The sequence below is a fragment of the Tamandua tetradactyla genome, chromosome 4 (assembly GCF_023851605.1).
Source record: "Tamandua tetradactyla isolate mTamTet1 chromosome 4, mTamTet1.pri, whole genome shotgun sequence".
NCBI classification, from domain to species: domain Eukaryota; kingdom Metazoa; phylum Chordata; class Mammalia; order Pilosa; family Myrmecophagidae; genus Tamandua; species Tamandua tetradactyla.
In genome coordinates this window covers 141,193,695-141,215,127 of record NC_135330.1, presented here as the reverse complement: position 1 = coordinate 141,215,127, position 21,433 = coordinate 141,193,695, and the positions used below count along the sequence as shown (strand labels likewise).

General features: G+C 38.9%; 1 protein-coding gene across 5 annotated transcripts in view; it reads left to right on the top strand.

The window, feature by feature from the left end:
- KLF12 (KLF transcription factor 12) overlaps positions 1 to 21,433 on the top strand; it is a 483,475-nt gene that overhangs the window by 397,221 nt on the left and 64,821 nt on the right. For all 5 annotated transcript variants that reach the window (XM_077158427.1, XM_077158426.1, XM_077158429.1 and 2 more), the window contains one exon: positions 835 to 897. In XM_077158427.1, the coding sequence (XP_077014542.1) occupies positions 835 to 897 (63 nt within the window). The remainder of the gene's footprint in view (positions 1 to 834; positions 898 to 21,433) is intronic.

Here is a 21,433-nt window from a genome sequence, read left to right as displayed (position 1 = left end):
GCTAAAGGACGGCCTACATCCCATACATTCTAGTGGAGAGAAGCCAAAGCGGAAAGTGGGGCGACAAGGAGGCAGGAAGTAGGGCATGTTATTTTGCCATTTAGCACCCCCCCCCGGAAGAGTTGGAGGGTCAGTGCTAGCCCCTGATTGGAAGATACCAGCAGTTCCTAGAAGCCTAAACCTATTCCCAGTGGCTGTCTCCAACCCTCAAATCTTGTAAAACAACATGCCCTTCACTTACCTGATTGAAGTTTAGAATTGGCATGGTCTTTCTCAAAGCCCAGCAGTAGAGTAGGGCCTTGCTGCCCAAAGAAGCTTCTCATCTGTCCTTCTGTCCCCAGCAACACAAATCCTGCTTCTGTGCATTGGGATGAAGTCATGGGCATGCATGCAGACTCGCTCTTTGTGCCGCCCTTACACTGCTGCCTCCCACCCTGCTGGGAGGAGGTAATATAGAGGGCTCATTTAGGGCAATCACCATACCTTAGATCACTTGTGCCTACCTGTTTACCTGGCCGGTTAGATACTCAGTAACTTTCTCTTGGATCGAATGAATGAATCAATCAGTAAAAGCTGTTGGTCTTGCTTTTTGGGGGTCCTCACAGTGAAAACTGTGGCAAATTCATGTTTTCTTAGAGTGAAGAGGGAAAGAGAGATGCTTGCTGGGATAGGAACTTAATTGTATCCATTTAATAAGAGGTGATCAAGTTGGGGGGGGGTGATATTAAGCAAATCTAAGAGAGATTGATACATAAACCACAAACCTTTATTTCTTTTCATTTGCAACTGGGACTATGCGTCTTTGCTGACTAGAGTACTTTCCTCTGCCTACAGGATACATCCATCCCCAGTAGCAAGGGTCCGGGGAACTCGAATGAATAATCAGAAGTTTGCTTGGTAAGTATACAGTCTAAATTACCAGTATTTGAAAGCCTGGTGGGATATTTTAATAGGGCCATGATAAAACCAAGAGGATTCTTCCTGCTTTCCTAAAGAGAAAGCACCTCTAACTAGAATATGCAGTTTCCTTTTCCTTTGGACAATGTTGAATAAACACTGATGGAGTCACTTTCCAGATGAAACATGTCACTCACCAAAAACTGTGAATGCAACAACTTTTCCTAGCAGATATGCCATCTTTCCCAGGATTATCAACTATTTGTTACATTCTTAGAGAATGTTCCCTCTTTTTTTTTTTTTTTAAGATACTGTAGACTTTTCAGTGAGATTTAGGCAGCAGCCCAGATTTTTCTCTGGTATTGGATATTAATATTAATTATATAAAATAATTAATATCACATATTAATATAATATAACCTATTATATTAATTTAGTGATACTATTTAGATGATTCTTTTTTCCCTGACCCTAGCATTAAATATCCAGGGTTTTTGTTTGTTGGTTTTAATTTTCTTTGACTTGAGATCTTAAACAAAAAATATAGATGGAATTTATCAGAAGCAACCTGAAAAGTTACTTCAACCACAAAACATTGATCATTGATTCCTTGAAAAAAACAACTGAATGAAATTTTCAACAAAATTTTCACATAAAACAAAAAAAATAAATAAATTTAGGTTCAGAGCACTTACTTGTTTGCATTGCTTTATTCCACAAATGTTAATGTTTTGACTCATAATGTAGCTGCAAAAAAACAAGAAGGAAGAGAAAAGGATGAAATAAAAAAAACTGAATTGCCTACTGCATTTTTGGAGAGAAGAATGAAAATGCACATATCTCCATTTTTCCTCATTGAATTGTGTCTAGAATGAAATTTTGATTTAAAACTATGGCTTTGTTTTTAAGTATGGAAATATGATTTCCAGAGATGGAGCTTCCAAATTAATTTTATACCCAAGTCAGGATTATTTTTAGACACAAAATGATGATACTTTGAATTTGAATAGTGCCTAATCAGTTCACCTCCCTTCCATGGTTAAATCTAATTAACCCTCACAATAGCATGGTGATGTTGTTAAATATTATGCTTTCTTTTTCACCCAGGGGGAAATGGAGCATAGAGGAAACAGTCATTTGCTTACACCACAGCCTAAAAGCTAGGGCAGCTGCCTTCATGGTTTCTCACTGTCACTGAAATATATTGTCCTCTGTCAAAACTAGAAAGCTGAGGGAATAATGATGAGGATGGTTGTTACGTGAAAGGAAAAGGAGACATCAGGCCATTCCTTGGCAATGTGGAATTTATACCCCTGCTCAGCACAAGGTATCTTATGCTGAAGAAACTGTATTATGTATAGAGGATACGAAACGCTCCAGTGAGCAACCTAAACCAATGGATAGAATGCTTAATTGTCAGTCATAAGATCCAGTTTCCACAAGTTGTTCCTCAGTAGCTTAATGTGAAACACTGAGTAAATAACAGATTTTTTTTCTCTTCACTGTTCCTGTGTGGTATATTTGAGTAACAATCATTTGTTCCTGCATAATTCATAGCACATTATTTGGTTAGTAAGTTTAAACCACGTTTAGCTCCAGAGAAGCAATCCATGAAAAATGAAAAGGGGTTTTATTACTAGCCTTAAGAAAATTCAAGTTTTATTTATTCACAAGACTTACTTATATGCCCAGACACTGCAAAGAGCACTAGATTAGAAAGATAAATACAACATGGTTTCTGTCCTCAAGGGACTCAGTGTTTTATGGGGGATGTTTGTGTGTGTGTGTGTGTGTGTGTCATCGTGCACACACTCAAACACATGATTTATAATATATAGCACACAAACACATATATAATAAAGTGTGGATAATGGACTAAGGAGATATGTTTCTGGTATAGTGTTCAAAGGGATGAGTTATCAACTCTCTTTAGGACCAGCTTGAGTGTGTATAGGCAAGGAAGAGGTTAAGTATAAAAAAGGGAAATTAACTGGGGTTCTGTCAGAAAATTATCCAAAAGAAGGTTTTTGAGTAAAGACCTAGAAGTGTTAGGAGGTCATTAAGCACAGGTGGAGACAGTACTTTCTTTGTAGACTGATGCACATATGCAAGGCCCTAGACATACATCCAGATTATCTATAGTAGGACCATACATCAATTTAATTTGTATACTTTATTTATTTGGTCATGAGTTAGCTAAAATTTCCATTATGTATTCTAAAGTGAATCTCCCTTAAGTAAATACTACGAGACTGGTTTATGGAAATAAATCACCCTAAGTAGTGAATCACACAACATCTGCACCTAGTGAAGTGATAAATACTTATTTGTCTGTGAAACCTAGATCCTGAAAATTCAGAACGTTCAGGTAATCATATCAGCAATGGAGATAAAGAGAAAGTGGTGGTTACTCTCCCCAAAGTAGAATCTTGGGAAAATTGGTTGAAATTGGATGTCAGGTTCAACACTGACTTGGCTCTCTGGCTTGAGTTAGATCTTCAAACACTGTAGGTGAGAATTAGCGATAGTGATTTTGTGGAGGTGGGCTAGCAAATGCTCTAACACGTTAAAAATATTGTTCATCAAGTAAGATGAAATCGCAGTAAAAGAAAGTGTTTGAAATATTAAGCACAGGAAATACATGACAGTTGGTAGGTTGTGATGTCGGTGGCTGTGGTTAAACTACTGAACCAGTCTTAATTGTTGAGTAAAGATGGTTTAAAACTTTTAAGTAGTGTTTTTCTTTGCATAATGTTAAAATGAGAGAGGGCACTAGCTAGCCTCATTCACGTCACAGCATTTCCTCTGGAGCTAAAGAAATGTGTTGACACAATGCCTTCAATTAACATAAAACCTGCTAATATGGAAAGAAAATGTTGGAACAAGTACACATATTTAGGGAAGAAATGAGAGTACCCTGGGTTTAAGGAGTCCAATGACAGGTGACAGAGCCAGGTTTGTTAGAATTTATCTGTGAACTCCCAGGGTTAAAGAATGGCAAGAAGAACTTCTCTTGCAGGTTATATTAGCAGCCCAATAGGGAACATCAGATCATTGAATGGCTCATTTAATTTACAATTAATCAAATGTAGTGTATCAGTCAGGGTTCTCCAGAGAAATAGAACCAAGAAGATATGTGTGTATGTATATAGATAGATAGATTATCTACCAGATAGACAGACAGACATACAGACAGACAGAAAGATGGTAAGGAGTTGGTTCATGAAACTGTAGGGACTGGCAAGTCACAATTCCATAGGGTGGGCCAGAGTCTGGAAATTACTGTAAGGTTGAGGTTGAAGTCTTGCATCTGAGTTCCTTAAGCTGGAGCTCAAGAAGGAGTGGAGGGTGTAGTCTTGAAGCAGAATTCTTCATGATTCCTGGAATCCTCAGTTCTCCCTCTTAAGATCTCCCACTGATTAGATGAAACCGACCCACATCCTCCAGGGTCATCTCCTTTACTTAAGATCAACTGAGTATAGATACTAATACCACCTACCAATGGCTCCATGGACCAACTAAGCCAGTGTTTGACCAAATAACTGAATGCCATAACCCAGGCATGGTTGACACATGAAATTAACCATCACAGGTAGTCATCCAGGAGAGATATGAACCCTGACCATCTAAATCTCTCTCTTTCAGTGTTGCCATGCCATAATAATAATTACAGTTTTGAGGATTTATGACCCCTTTGAAAGGGTTCTGTGAATTTTATTTTTTTCATTCATCATCTCTTCCCTCTATCCTTCATCGTTGGCCCTACGCAGAGGGGAGCACACCTTTCTTTGTCCAATACCTATATATACCTTTTTAGATAACTTCTTTCTTGAATCTGATAGCAGAAGGTACAAACACTTTGCTCGATTTAGAGGAAAACACCGTATTTGTTTTTTACAGATCTTCCTGCTTATATCTGTTAAATTCTGGTATTAAATCCAAAGAGTAGCTCTTTCCAGGTCTTCTTGAATGTTTCATTCCCAAAGACTACAGATACACTGCTTCCAAGGAGGGGTTTGGTGAGGATCATCTGTGAACTGAACTGAACACTGGAGTTGATTTAAAGCTTCAGAAATTTCCAGGATCAGTATGAGAATTCTGAAGACGTATGTATTAGTATGTGGTTATCTTCAGCTCTTCACGTTTCTCACTCCTCTCCACTCCTCTCTCTACCCTGCTCCATCATAAAGTTGTTAAGGACTTAGGCTTATATTGTTGCTGTTGTTGATGGTGGTAGTGATTATGCCAGGCTCCCAAAACGTCTGTCTAGGGCTATTATATAGCAGAGGTGGTGAGTGTCACGTTATAGAGACTTTATGGACCATTTATATGATGACATATAAAATAAAGCATTATTAATAGAAAGTGTCACCAGCAAAATAGAATAATTTCCCTAATCAGTTGGATGCTGCTGCCACCGGTTACAATTGTGATTTATTTTTTACCAGCATGCCTGAGATTGTAGGTAGCTGTATACAAGCAGAAGATCCAGTTTTAATAGCATTTATGTAAATTATGCTGTTTGGTATGTGAATCACATTTCGCATTTGGATGCAAAAACATTTTGTTTTACAAATTTTTTTACGGAGGGCATGGAAGAGCCTTTTCCTTCTGAGGTTTTATTGTTGGATATATAGTGTCACAATAACCTTAAAATATTTATCTGCAATGTTAGATATGAATGCATAGAGTATTTCTGAGGGAAATGAACCAGTATAGAATTTTGTCATGAAAATGAGAGTATTCCTTCTTATTCTAAACATTTTGCCTTAGTAGAAGGAGGCACTGAAGTTGTTGCTATTGGAAACTAGTCAGAAAGTTGATGAGGGCAAACCTGGACTGAGCACTTAAGGAGGAACAGAGGCTCTCCAGATGGACGAGGCGTCAGTTACAGCACTCTAAAGGATGTTGGAGGATCATCATTTCAATGAAACTTCCTCATTTTAAAATTGTGGAAGTGGAGAGCCAAAGACAAAAAATGTCACATGTCAAAGCTGGTCATAAACCCAGAACCCTTGTCCAATAGTCTTCCAATATCTGGCAGATACTGCCTTTGTGTGTAGAGCAAGAGAAATGCTGAAGATGAAATAAGGGTTAACTCCCTGCTATACTCTTTCCGCATCATCATGCGGATCTTTGCACAATTATTATCTAGAGATAATATTGATTATATTGTTGTGATTTATCAAAATTATGCCACTTGAAATCATGATACTATGTGTGTACTTTAATATGTGAAACTTCTGCTTCCCAGAATGGCCTTCAGAAAGTTTTAATTCCATGCATGTGATTAAAGCACATGGCTTGGAAAATAGCAAGTAGCAAGAAGTTGCTTTTAAGTTTTGTTTTGAAACATGGACTTTCCAAGGTTTGGTCACAGGAGATTGAGAAAATGGCTGCCATTATTATAATCACGGGCCAGTTTTATGTGCTGTGGATGCATTCTGAATTCCACTGAAAAGAAGTATGCCTCCAGGGTATTAATATATTTTAAATACCTCCAAATTAGATCTTTTTTTCTTTTAATGTTATGATGTAGTTAGTGAGTCCTTCTAAATGATTTAATTACTTCAACCCACCACCTCAAATTTAGCTTGGTTACAATTACGTATACTTTATACTGGTATACAGTCTTTCAAATTAACATTATTGTAGAACTTTCGTCTAATTTTCTTAAATTGTCTACTAGTCAGCAAGAAAGTTCCATGATAAAAGTGTTTTTCATCCCTATAAGTATCGACTAATTTTGTCTCTAGTATTGCTTCAGTTACAGTAAAGATGACTTGGGAGAAAAAATCAAAGTAGGTTATTTTCTACAATTTATTTCCATAGTTATAGGAGAATTAGGGTTATAAGATCATACTGAGTTGTAAAGGTCACCACTTCCATAAGACATTTTTTCCTATTAAAAGTCCATGAGCATTTTGTTTTTACCAACCTGCTGCTTAGATCCATATTAGTTCCTTACTGAAAATCTGATACATGAATCTGTAGGACATGTCAGTATATTCTGTATTGATTCTCAGCATCTTCCTAGCACTGTAGCCAGATGTAGTACTATCATGTAATAAAATATCTGCCTTGTTGTAACTAATTTTAGCATGATTTAAGAGATACTGGCTCAGTTTTCAAAATGCTTTGTTAGTAATATTGTGATTTGCAGCATATTTTTCATACAATTGCTGTTTTTTATATTAGCTTGTTGGGCATAATAGTTTGCTCTGGGAAAGCTACATGAACTATAGCTTTTTGTAGAGTTTTAAAGTGTGTAATGTAAGACATTCTTCATTGCCATCCCCTCCTATCTAAACTGATCAGATGTAGAACTTTAAAATAATGATTGTGCTGTAATAAATGTGAAGAGCTAGGGAATATGGAGTCATTCAATGTGCCTTCTTCCTTTTCACCAGACAACCCCCAAAACCTGTGAGGCACTCAGAAAGTAGCTCCTCTGGATTAATGGTGCAATGGAATAATGCAGGGGAAAAGCACTGTCCCAACATTGAAAAATATGTTTCTATAAAGAATACCAGTACAGGTCATGTTATGATTAACATAAGCAAATTTAAATGAATATCTTATGTTATATATATCTAGAGAAGCCGTATTCTCTCTTGGTCTTTCATAGTATATTTGTTTTTTTATCTGCTGTGTGGTGGGTTCACAATTTATTCTTTTTCCATGTGAATATCCCATTATTGCAAAACCGTCTATTGATTTTTTGTGGTTGTTTGTTTTTGTTAGTTTCTTTGTTTGGGAAGTACATGGGCTAGGAATCGAATTTTAAAATGTTACGTCAAAGGAATCTCTTTATTACCAACTAGATGATTCTTTTACACAGCCACCTTTTATTATAGCCTCAAACAAGGCTGTAATTTGCTTAAAATCTCTTGGGTCCTTCTTAACTCTAACAATTTAGAATCCTGAGCAGTAGGTATATTTGAATAGGACTGAGTTTTGATACATTATATAAATATGCCTTCCAGAAGGGGCATATGTTACATCTGAGCAGAGATGGTCATTTTTTAGGTCACAGAGATGCAGCCAGTTTACTTCTAAGGCCAGTTAAACCAGAAGGATAATGCTCTTTGTATGTCTTCAATTTTGTGTAATAAATAATCTCCTCTTCCATCCTATAATGGATTGGGAACACCTTCATAAATGGATACATTGGGTTACATCCCAAAAAGAAAAACAGTGATTCAAAGCACCCAAAGTATTACTTTAATGTTTTGTAAAATAGAGATATCTCCAGTTCCATCAGTTGTTGCATCCCTTTCCTCATTGCCTTTTTCCCTCAGAGATCTGTAAAGAAAAAGAAACATTGTTTTTGTGAGAGTTTGCTGTGTACAGGTACAGAGAAGGAAAGAAAATGCCTTTCTTTTATTTTGTACCTTAGGCTGAATTATTTTGTACTCTTTGAAGCACCTGTAGCTTAACTGCAAGAATGGACTGCTTTCTTAGAGTGAACGTGGCTTACAGTAATCTTCCCCAGCTACGCAGGCCGTGAAGTATTTATTTGGGAGAAGGAAGTAGGGAATTATTGTAGTTAGGAAACAAAGGCCAAAGGCAACTGTTGACATGGAAGAGAGTTGCTGCCACCTAGAGGTGAAGGTTGGTAACATTTTGAACCTCAGCGGTCCGGTGTGAGCGCTCGTGAAATTGCCTTTTTCACAGAAACTGTGTGATCTCATCCTAAAACTGAAACGCGGTCATGTGACTCCGTCTCTCCCTTTATGTGGAACTGGACTCATCCCATCGTACTGAACGGGTCCCCCACCCCGCTGGAAGTGTGACAGTATTCCCCCTGACGTTGCAGTGACCCTAGTGGGCTTCTCCATTTTTGTGAGAAGTGGCTTATTCTTGATCACAGACGCTTAAGGACATCATTGGGAGGGCTCATCCTCTGCAGTTTCAGTCTCGGTTATCTGGAAAACTCATCGCCCTGCCTTAACAGCGAGTATCTGTTCCACCATCCAGGCTCTCGCAGTTACTACCTCAGGAGCTTGGCTAGGGCTCCGTTTCTCACGGAATGGCGGGGCTGATGTTCTCCTTTCTGATACAGGAGGAGGCACGTGTAGGAATGTGTGTGCTGAGACAGAGCGTCCAGGGAATGCCGCCGAGAGGACAGGGGTTCCTTGATTGTAGGTAGCACCACCATTCTGTTATTGTCTTGTGAGGATGCTTTTTAATGAAAAAGGCTTTTTCCTAAAAAAAAAAAAAAAGAAAAAGTCTAGTCAGCAATGTAGTGCTGCCACGTTTGGCTTGTAGGCTTGCTTTCCAGGGCTGCCATATTGCACCGCTCCAGGAGCTGCTATCCACATTGTGTTCTCTGTGAGGGGTGCCTCATGGGGCACTAAAGCCAAACATACTGACGTGAAAAGGTGAGACAGTATGAAGAGAATATGTGTGTGAGCTCACAGGTATGCTTCTCTCTCCTCTCCTGAATGGGGAGCCTTGACTGAATACTGTTGATGATTGTGATGATGGTTTTCAAAAGGGAAAAAGAGTTTTAAAAAATACCAGAAGGTATCAGCAAAACCTTTATTTAAAAAAAAAAAAGGCTAACAGAGTATTCTTTGTTTACTTTAAAGCCTTAGAATACATTAGCTGAATCTCTTCTCTCTGCCTAGCTGCCTTCTGATCTCCTCCCTGCCTACTTGCCATTTATACTCTCTCCTAGCCTGTATTCAATCAACAACTTAAGTTTTTAGATCCTGTGTCACGTATAGTCCTGATCACCTTTTCACATTGCTAGGTCCCAAGAAAAGTTGCCATTTTTCCTACTTAATAGCATCATCCCCTTTCCAGAATATTCATATGTTCATTCATTTGTTCTTCAGTCACTGAAACGATGGGGCTGGTTGTCATCGAGCTGTTTATCTGTACTCTGGAGCCGCTATTTTACAAGACAGGCAAGGCCTCTACTTTCACAGACATGACTGTGTAGCAGAGTGAAAGAGACGCTTGCTAATATCTGTAGCAGAAAGTGCTGCCATGAAAATATAACAGATATGGAATAGGAAATGACTGGAAAACAATCCAAGGGGGTTGAACAGAAAAAGTCTCTATAAGGGAAGTGACCTGGAAGCTGGGAATTGAATGAAGCGAAGGCACCACGGCCACATGAGCAGCTGGGGAAAATTATTCCAGGTAGTAGAATCAACTCACACAAAAGTCTAAGACAGACACCGACTTGGCGTATTCACAGAACAGAAAAACGCGAGTGAGGGAGAGGGTGGAATGAGATATTGTCAGAGAAGTCGGTGGGATCCAAAGACATGGGGCCCCGGGCCTGGGTGGAACCAGAGCCATGGTCAGACTTCTGTTTCTAAACCTGACTCTGACTGCTCTGCTGAGAAAGGAGTATCCATGGGAAGCTAGGAAATGAGTCAGGAGGCTGTGGCAGTGGTTGAGGGAAGAGATGATGGTGACTTAGACTAGAGTGGTTTGGTGGAGAGAGAGAAATGGTTGGAACAGGGCTTGTTTTGAAAACAGTGTCCACAACATAGTAGCATATGAAGGGAAGGAAGGAAAGAGGAATCAATGGTGACTCCTACTTTTTGTCTAAGCAACTGGTAGGTTGCAGTTGGGAGCTGTATTAGTTAGGGTTCTCTAGAGAAACAGAACCAACAGGGAACACTTGCAAATATAAAATTTATGAAAGTGTCTCACGTGACCGCAGAAATGCAGAGTCCAAAATCCACAGGGCAGGCTGCGAAGCCGATGACTCCAATGGATGGCCTGGATGAACTCCACAGGAGAGGCTCACCAGCCAAAGCAGGAATGCAACCTGTCTCCTCCGAGTCCTCCTTAAAAGGCTTCCCATGATTGGATTTAGCATCACTAATTGCAGAAGACACTCCCCTTTGGCTGATTACAAATGGAATCAGCTGTGGATGTAGCTGACGTGATCATGACCTAATCCTATGAAGTGTCTTCATTGCAACAGACAGGCCAGCACTTGCCCAATCAGATGAACAGGTACCACAACTTGGCCAAGTTGACACCTGTCCCTAACCATGACAGTCCACCCCTTGTCAACTTGGCATATATATATATCACCTTAGACCATACTTAATTTCCAAATGAAAACAAATAAGCACACATTTTTTCTTTTACCTGACAATACTCAACTGTCCAGCATATAACTGGAAACACATTAAATCTCTCCAGAATAGGGTGCAAATTCTTGGGCAACATTCATTCTTGAACTTGATATCTTACAACTTAAATAGTATAACACAAACAAAATAGCATTACAGTCCTCGTTTCTGTAACTGATCACGTGGTCGAAGTTCATATTTATCACTACCTTCTTCCACTACCCATTCCATGTTTCAACCAACCACCCAAACAAGCTGTTAACACCTTTTCTAACCGCTCGAGCTATAACATTGAATGCAGAATCTCTGCTTAGTGGGCCCATATCAATAAATTCAGCCTGATCCAGCCTTATATTCCTCCCACCATTATCCCACACTCTTAAAATCCATTGCCACACATATTCCCCTGATTTCTGTCTATATAAATTGGAAAACTCACACAGTTCTTTTGGAGTATAACGTACCTCCTCATGTGTGATACTTTGTACCTCACCTTTAGGGGTCTGTTGGGACTTTAGTCTAGTTATAGGTCTAGAAGAAATGAGGGGTGGTGGGGGTGGGTCATGAAAAGAATTAAAAATATCTTCCAAGCCATTTGCTTCAGGGCTTTCATTTGCAGTTTCATCTGGTGAAACAGGATTAATAACTCTAGGGCTAATCCCTTCAGGAGGAGGTTGGGTGGCCAATTCCTCAAGGCAGGCTGGAGGTGGGGTGGCTATGTCCTCAGGGCAGACTATTACAGGGTTATCTAAAGAAGGCTCAGCATGGTCTAGGGTTTCAACCTCACCCCCAACATCATTATCAATCCATATGTCACCATCCCATTTTTCAGGGTCCCACTCCTTTCCAATCAATGCCCTCACTTTAACGGCAGACACCATGGAAGACTGAGATTTCAGTTTACGTTGTAAAGTTGCTACTCTAACAATAAGATTCTGAGTCTGATTTTCAGAGATCTCAAGTCTACGGCTACAGGAAATAAAATTTTCCTTCAGGATACTCATAGAAACCTCTACATCTTTCAGACGGCACTTAAGCTTCTTGTTTGAAGCCTTAAGCCCATCCCTTTCACCCTTTAATGTAGACAGTGTATCTAACAACAACCAACCAACATCTCTATAACTCTTATTTCTACAAAACTCTGTAAAGGTGTCAAAAACATTATCCCCCAGAGTCTGGCTTCGTACAAGCGAAGCATTAGGAGAATCGAATGATGATATTTTGACTATCTCCTTTGCCAACTCAGTCCATGGATTGGGAGTGTCATTCTCATTACGGGAATCAGAGTCCTTAGTGTCTCTGAGCCCAGTCAGAGTAGAAAACCATTCATAAAAACCCATTTTTAAGATTCTGTTCCTTAAGAACCACTCCCAGTACCAAGATGTATTAGTTAGGGTTCTCTAGAGAAACAGAACCAACAGGGAACACTTGCAAATATAAAATTTATGAAAGTGTCTCACGTGACCGTAGGAATGCAGAGTCCAAAATCCACAGGGCAGGCTGCGAAGCCGATGACTCCAATGGATGGCCTGGATGAACTCCACAGGAGAGGCTCACCAGCCAAAGCAGGAATGCAACCTGTCTCCTCTGAGTCCTCCTTAAAAGGCTTCCCATGATTGGATTTAGCATCACTAATTGCAGAAGACACTCCCCTTTGGCTGATTACAAATGGAATCAGCTGTGGATGTAGCTGACCTGATCATGACCTAATCCTATGAAATGTCCTCATTGCAACAGACAGGCCAGCACTTGCCCAATCAGATGAACAGGTACCACAACTTGGCCAAGTTGACACCTGTCCCTAACCATGACAGGAGCTTAGAAGAGAGGGCAGGCTATATCTATAAACGTGGGCACCACTGGCTTATAGTGACATTACCCAGGTGGTTTTTGTGAGTGTGCATAGGCATAGATACCCCAAACCCAATCTTCCTATTCCTCATCCACACAGTCACTCAAGCCAGAGACCTCTTTGTATCCCCGACAATGTCAAAACCACATCCATTTGATCACCCAAGACTGGCATTCTCCTAAATAATTCTTAGTAATGGCGCTTCTCACCCCACGTGCCCTCACCATCTGTTGCCTGAAATTTTACACTCAGCTCCTAACTGGTCTCCTTGGGTTCAGCCTGTTTCTTACACCTCTCCCCAAATCCAATCTTTACCATGATAACAGTGATCACTGTAAAATGCCAGTGGGGTGGCCCCTCTCTTTAAAACCCTGCAGATCTTTTAGAAGCCTGTAGTCCTTAGAATAAGTTTTGGGGCCCTTCACAAACCTACTCTTTTCCTCCGTTCCCACCTCACTTTCCATAAATTTCCCCATCCTTTCCCCATCCTCCATAGACCCTAAATTCAACCACACTGAACTTAGGCTCGGCATAATATTTGTTATGCTTTGAAACACGTTGATCATCAAGGAAGCTAATTTGGGAAGATTCTGGTTAAGAATTCTCTTCTGTGCAAAGACCTACCTACAGTCCCCTGTGCCATCAGCCTCTTCTTCATCTCTGATCCGCTACCACCGTATGCACCAAATTATCACCCTTCATGCAATTTATTGTAGTCGTTTGTTTGCCTGTGTGTAATGGTCTTCCCACCTTCTAGAACTTAAGATCAAGACCCTTCAGTGTGAGATTCATTTCTCGCTTCAGGCACAGCACATGATGCCAGGTGCTCCACACATATTGATCGAAAGAATGAATTTATTTCTTTCAAAGTCCTCATTTCATAGGTGGGAAAACTGAGGCCCAGAAGGTTGAAATAATTGTACCCAAGTTTGCACAGCTAGTAAGAGCTGGACTTAGAACCTGTCTCCTGACGTTCAGGTTTCCCCTCCGTGCCATCATGTCTGTTTCCTATCCCTCACCCCATGTGTTAAGAAAGGTAGAAATGTTAAATTCAAAAGGCAGTGATAATTTTCTCAAGTTAAAAACATCTTTTAAACATTGGTTACAGCACCTCTTCGCTCTCTGGGATTGTAATTTTTATTCTTGACACAATGGATGAAAGATCGATTATAAAATACTGACCTCAACTTCAGCAGCCATGGATTGCAGGCCCAGTTCTATCACTTGGTAATTATGGGATCTGAGCCCTCATGCCTGTCCTTGCTTCTCTATTTCACAGGGATGACGTGGAAATGAATGGAAGGGACTATATACGCAAGCACTTTATGCTATAGACATCGAGAGTCTACAAAATGCCTCAGTGATATGATTGATCATTGTTCACTCTTCCCTTCTCTCTTAAATTAACCTTCTTTATGGTTGCTTTTTAAAAAGTACTTGATAGCTTTCCTTTTGTCTTCTTATTCTCACAAAACAAATAGTATCATAAAGGATTAGGATTCCATTCTAGCTTCCACCTGACTTTTACTTTTACTGGTTTCCCTCTGATCCACTTGATCCCGAATTTAATTATCAGACTTACATGAACGCCCTGTCTCTTTGCTTTCTTCCCTCTTTGCAGTTTTTCATGGCTGAATGAAAAGAGCTTGATTAATAAAAGCTTGCCCTTTTATATTTCCTTGTAATTAATCCAATAAAAGGAGCTCAGCTCCTGGATGGGTTTTCTGTTAGTATTTATTTTTTTTAATTCTTTGTCCTTTGACTGAACTAATTCCATGGCTTTTTTATTTTTTGTCTATATTAATGGATTTGAAAATCAACCTCATAGGTAGTTTTTTACTGCTTTGCCTACAAAGATACACACACCCTCAAATATCACAACCCTGGAAATAGGATTTGGGGCAAGATTTAAATGTTGGGTCTATGGTGTAACAAGATTAAGGCCTATCTGTGGTTTTCTCACATGAACAAAGAGTATCTTTTTCTTTTTAATCTATTAGTTGGCTCAGTTATTACTAGGTAACTGAAAGACCCAGTTTATGAAATTAAACAGTTTTAGAAACAAGCTGCTCGTAAGTTTCCTATTAGGTATTTTAGAAATAACTCATAATGTCATAGTATCAGAAATGTAACAGTCGGTTCTATCTTGAGTGAGCCCTTGCTTGATCCTGTGCTACTCAGGGTGGGGACCACAGTTCTGTGCTTCTCGTCTTTAAAAGGCTTGTAATACATCTGGGAAGAAAAAACTAGCACCTGGCAGAGAGCAAACAATAGAGAGCAATCCAAAGCAGAACACTGATACTGAAAAGGCCTAGCTTGCAAGTCCCTGAATCACAAAATTCCCAAATATCACCATTCTTTACCTATGTTTGCAATCGTGAATGGAGACTGACACATCTCCCATGAGATGCAGGTGCTGGAGGGCAGATAAGGCTAAGTCACCAACCTAACACCTTTGTCCTACACACCAGGTGTGTGGCAGCACTACTGAAATTCAGGCTTTTGAAATAAGTAATAATGTGAGTACTGTGTCACGCCCGACAGAGAAGAGGAAGCTCATAAGACCAAGTCAAGGCAGACTTTAAAGAGAAAGACACTTTTGAACAGTAACTTTTTTTTTTTTAAACATAACACACAAACATTCTTACCCTGTGATCAGTCCATTCTTGGTATATAATCGATAACTAACAATTATCATCACACAGTTGTATAATCATCATCATGATCATTTCTTAGAACATTTGCATCAATTCAGAAAAAGAAATAAAAAGAGAAAAGTTCATACATACCATACCCTAGCATTTCAATCTACTAAATTTATTTATTTTAACATTTATTTCTCCCATTGTTTATTTGTTTTTAATCCATATGTTTTACTCATCTGTCCATAAGGTAGATAAAAGGAGCGTAAGATGTAAGGTTTTCACAATCACACAGTCACATTGCGAAAGCTATATCATTATACAATTATCTTCAAGAAACATGGCTACTGGAACACAACTCCATATTTTCAGGCAGTTCCCTCCAGCCTCTCCATTACATCTTGGATAACAAGGTGATATCTACTTAATGTGTAAGAATAACCTCCAGGATAACCTCTCAACTCTGTTTGAAATCTCTCAGCTATTAAACTTTGTCTCATTTCTCTCTTCCCCCTTTTGGTTGAGAAGGTTTTCTCAATCCCTCGATGCTGTGTCCCAGCTCATTCTAGGGTTTCTGTACCACGTTGCCAGGAAGGTTTACACCCCTGGGAGTCATGTCCCACTTAGAGAGGGGGAGGGCAGTGAATTTGCTTGTCTCAACTTGTTGGCTGAAAGAGGGAGGTCACATCTGAGCAACAAAAGAGGTTCTCTAGGGGTGATTCTTAGGCCTAATTTTAAGTAAGCTTAGCCTACCCTTTGTGGGGATAAGTTTCATGTGAACAAACCCCAAGATTGAGAGCTCGGTCTATTGCTTTGGTTGTCCCCACTGCTTCTGAGAATATCAAGAATTCTCCACATGGGGAATTTTCCCCCTTATTTACCCTTATTCACCATTCCCCCAAGGGGACTTAGCAAATATTTTTTTATTCACTGTTCAAATCACTCTGGGATTTATCGGGGCATCACTCTGAACAAACCTATGAAATCTCATGCCCTACTCAAGGTTCCATGTACTTAGGGTTTTCAATTAAACTATCCGCACAAGTTATATTGGGAAATGCACTAGTCAAAATACAAATTTTGTACCAAATAAACATTTTTTTCTTTAGTCTCACACATAAGTTAAAGTTTTAAAATATGAATTACCATCTGTTTTCAACAACCTGCAGTATTGACATTTCTTTGTTCTTACTCATGGAAAAATATTTTTAAATTTGTACATTTAGTCGCTATCATTATACACTCTAGGCATTCCTATATTATACCATCTCAGTCTTTATCATCTAATTTTCCTTCTGATTTCATTTGAGCAGTAACTTTTAAAGATGATTAGATTTGCTGTGACAAGAGAGAGCAGGGACTCGGGGTGGTGGGGGAGGTTGGGGAAACAAATGCAATAAAGGATACAAGGTGAGTCTAACATGATTTGGAGAAAGAAATCTATGGAGTAATAGTGAAAGAGAATTTGAGAGTTTGGGTGAGGCCTGTGGTGAATATGATGTGGTAGATAATAGGGAGTCATTGAATGTTTCAGGCAGATGGAGATGGGGCTATCCATGAGGAGCAGAACGTATGTAACTTGGAGTGAGGAATGCCTGGAAGTGGAGATTGCTAGCGAGCTTTCAGAATCAGTCTAGAGCACTGGTTGTCAACTGGGAGTGATTTGAATCCCTTCAGTACCATGCTGTTTTGATTACTGTGGCTTTGTAATAAGTTTTTAGGATCAGGAAGTGCAAATCCTACAACTTCATTCTTTTTTTTTCATATAAATTTGAAGATTGACTTTTCTATTTCTACAAAGAAAGTTCTTGGCATTTTTATTAGGATTACTTTGAATTTATAAATTGCTTTGGATAGGATTGACATCTTAATGATATTTCATTTTCTAATCCTTGATCGCAGAATGTCCTTTGGTTTATTTAGGCCTTTGATTTCTGATAGCAATGTTTTATTGTTTTCTATGTCTAGGTCCTTTATTCCCTTGGTTAGATTCATTCCTAGATGGTTTATTCTTTTAGTTGTTATTGTGAATATAACTTTTTTTTTCTTGATTCTTTCTTCTAATTGTTCATTGGGTGATGCTAAAACAAGTGATTATAACCATTTTTCTTAATGTGGCCCTAATCACTGTAGAATCCATGCTGTGTAGAGGATATGTCATCCATTTAATATTCACACTATAGACTCATCTAAGTGGAAATTTTCAGAATGTTGGTGGCTCTGTGAACTAGTGTTTGTGATTATCAACCTTCAAGTCAATATGTCAAGGCCTACCAGAAAAAAGTTTACACTTATTATTATGCTTAAGTGGTCAGCTCCATGATACACATTTTCATCCTGAGATAATATTTCTTAGTCATGCTTATGTGGTTTAGAAAAGAAGCAGTGTAAGACTCACTAAGACAAAAAGATAATCTGGATTAATAAAAAGCCTCAATTATGGTACATCTTAAACAATACAATGTTTCTTTTAAGTAACTACAGAAACATGAAGCAACCTCCGAAGTCCTTTCCACTAATTTTTCTGGTTGACTTAAATAAATCAATTAGACAAGATTCCCTTTTCCTCAGTAGCCTCCTCTTTACATTCAGTGTGATAAAGTTCTCCCAGACAGCTTCTTCTATAAAACTGTTTGAACATCAACACTGTAAAGAACGAGTTTGGAGAGCTTTGTTTCAGGATAATAGGAAGGTAAATTTCAGCCCAGACTCAGTCGGATGCCCACCATGCTAATAGAGCAGGGTGTGACTAAGCCGATGATGGTTTACTCTACAGAAAATGACTGTCTAAGCAAATCTAGTGCTTTAATTGGCCGCAGAGGGAGATGTGGCCTCTGAAATATTGAATGCAAGATTTTTATTCACCAATAATTTTTAAGACCTTTAAAACTGACCTGGGATGAATAAATATAAGGAAGAGTAAGTCAGGCGACTCTTAAAAAAGAGCACACGCTTTGGGGTCAGGTGTTACTGGTTCAAAGCCTGCCTTGTGCATTTATGGTGATGCAGCCTCGAGAGAGTCATCAAACGCTTCACCTCTCTTTCCTCCGGGAAAAAAATCCAACAAGAATACCTTTTTCACAGGGTTTAGCAGATTAAAATTTAAATGTGTTAACTCAGGTCAAAGGTGTAGACAGAACAGGAGCATAAATGTTAGTGATAATTTTTATTAAAATGCCAACACAAAGCCAATCATCTAAACACCACTTGTGTCAGGCTTTGGCTTCTGTGTGAGTGCTGTACTCCCTGATGACAGAGGGAAACTGATATGGGATTAGACATGGTCCCTGACATCAATAACTTGCACGCAGGCATGCCTGGTTATAGATTGCTCTTAAGTAATTCCCCCTCGGTTGTAGACCTCAGTCTCCACAGTGAGTGTCTACAAACTCCTCGTTTTCAACACTTTCTGGAATAAACGTTTGCATTTCTCTTCATGGGGAAATTGGCTTCACTGGAAGATGGACAGTGTGCTTTGTTAGAACCAGCATTCAATGAGATCTTAATTCTTAGGCTTTGTATAGTTTTCACACAGTTTCCTATGTTATTTCATTTATTCCTCATAGCTATTCTGTGAGCTGTCTTGAGGTATAATCTGAGGAGAGGCAAAAATAGAGTAAAGAATGAAGGACTCAGTCTACTTTTTAAAATTTTTTAAACACTTTTTATTGTTAAATATAACAGAGATACAAAGAAAAGAAAAAGCAATGACTTTCAGTGTACACTTCAACAGGTAGTTACAGAACAGATTTCAGAGTCTGTTATGGGTTACCATTCCACTAGTTCAGATTTTTCTTTCTAGCTGCTCCAAACCACAGGAGGCTAGAAGAAATTTGTGTGTGTGTGTGTGTGTGTGTGTGTGTGAAAATAACGGAATACAGAAAAACAATAAATTTCAAAATACCTCACAACAATTAGTTGTAGAACAGATTTCAGAGTTGGTATGGGTTACAATGCCACAATTTTAGGCTTTTAATTCTACTGTTCTAAGGTACTGGAGACTAAAAGAAATGTCAGGATACTGATTCAGCAATCACACTCATTTGTTAAACCCTACCTTTTCTGTATAACTCCACCATCACCTTTGATCTTTCTCCTACTCTTTAGGGGTATTTTGGTTATGCCTACTCTGACTTCTTCATGTTGGAAAGGGCTGTTAAAAATATGGGATGGGGGATGGAACTAGTTGATGTTCTGGAGAGGCTGGCCCCTCTGCATTTCAGGGTTTATCTGGTCCAGGGACTACATATGTTTTTTGTGTTCTTGTTTTTAATTTTTTTAGTAATTAAAAAAAAATTACAGGAAAGAAACACAAACATTCCCAATATGTGATCATTCCATTCTACATATATAATCAGTAATTCACAATATCATCACATAGCTGCAGATTCATAATGATCATTTCTTAGAACATTTGCGTCAATTCAGAAAAAGAAACAAAAAGACAAGAGAAAAATAAAACAAAAACAGAAAAAAAAAACATATGCACCATACCCCTTACTCCTCCCTTTCATTGATCACTAGCATTTCAAACTAAATTTATTTTAACATTTGTTCCCCCTATTATTTATTTTTATTCCATATGTTCTACTCATCTGTTGACAAGGTAGATAAAAGGAGCCTCAGACACAAGGTTTTCACAATCACACAGTCACACTGAAAGCTATATCATTATACAATCATCTTCAAGAGACATGGCTACTGGAACACAGCTCTACATTTTCAGGCAGTTCCCTCCAGCCTTTCCATTACATCTTGGATAACAAGGTGATATCTAGTTAATGCATAAGAATAACCTCCAGGATAACCTCTCAACTCTGGTTGGAATCTCTCAGCCATTGACACTTTGTCTCATTTCACTCTTCCCCCTTTTGGTTGAGAGGATTGTCTTAATTCCTTGATGCTGAGTCTGAGTTCATGCTCGGATTTCTGTCCCATGTTGCCAGGAAGGTCCACACCCCTGGGAGTCATGTCTCACGTAGACAGGGGGAGGGTGGTGAGTTTGCTTGTTGTGTTGGCTGGAGAGAGAAGCCACATCTGAGCAACAAAAGAGGTTCTCTTGGGGGTGACTCTTAGGCCTAATTTTAAGTAGGCTTGCCCTATCCTTTGTGGGGTTAAGTTTCATGTGAACAAACCCTAAGACTGGGGGCTCAGCCTATAGCTTTGACTGTCCACACTGCTTGTGAGAATATCAAGAATTCAATTGGGGGAGGTTGAAATTTCCCCCCTTCTCACCATTCCCCAAGGGGACTTTGCAAATACTTTTCTGCTCACTGATCAAATCACTCTGGATTCATTGGGGCATCACTCTGGACAAACCAACAAAATCTCATGTCTTACCCAAGGTTCCATGTACTTATGTTGTTCAACCAAGCTATCTACATAAATTATATTAGGAAATGCACTAGTCAAAATATAAATTTTGTACCAAATAAACATTTTTTGCTTTAGTCTCATAAGTTGAAATTTTTAAATATTAATTACCATCTATTTTTAGCACCCTGCAGTAATGACATTCCTTTGTTCTTCCTCATGCAAAAACATTTTTTTAATTTGTACATTTAGTCACTGTCATTATACACTCTAGGCAATTCTAGATTATACCATCTCAATCTTTGTCATCTATCTTTCTTTCTGATTTCATTTGTGCCCCCAGCCCTCCTCCCTCTATCTATCATTCTCGCATTCAGCTTCATTCAGTGTTTTAACATAATTGTATTACAGTTAGGTAGTATTGTGCTGTCCATTTCTGAGTTTTTACATTCAGTCCTGTTACACAATCTGTATCCCTTCAGCTCCAATTACCCAATATCTTACCCTATTTCTATCTCCTGATGGTCTCTGTCACCAACGAATTGTCCACGTTTATTCACTAATGTCAGTTCATATCAGTGAGACCATACAGTATTTGTCCTTTTGTTTCTGGCTAATCTCAC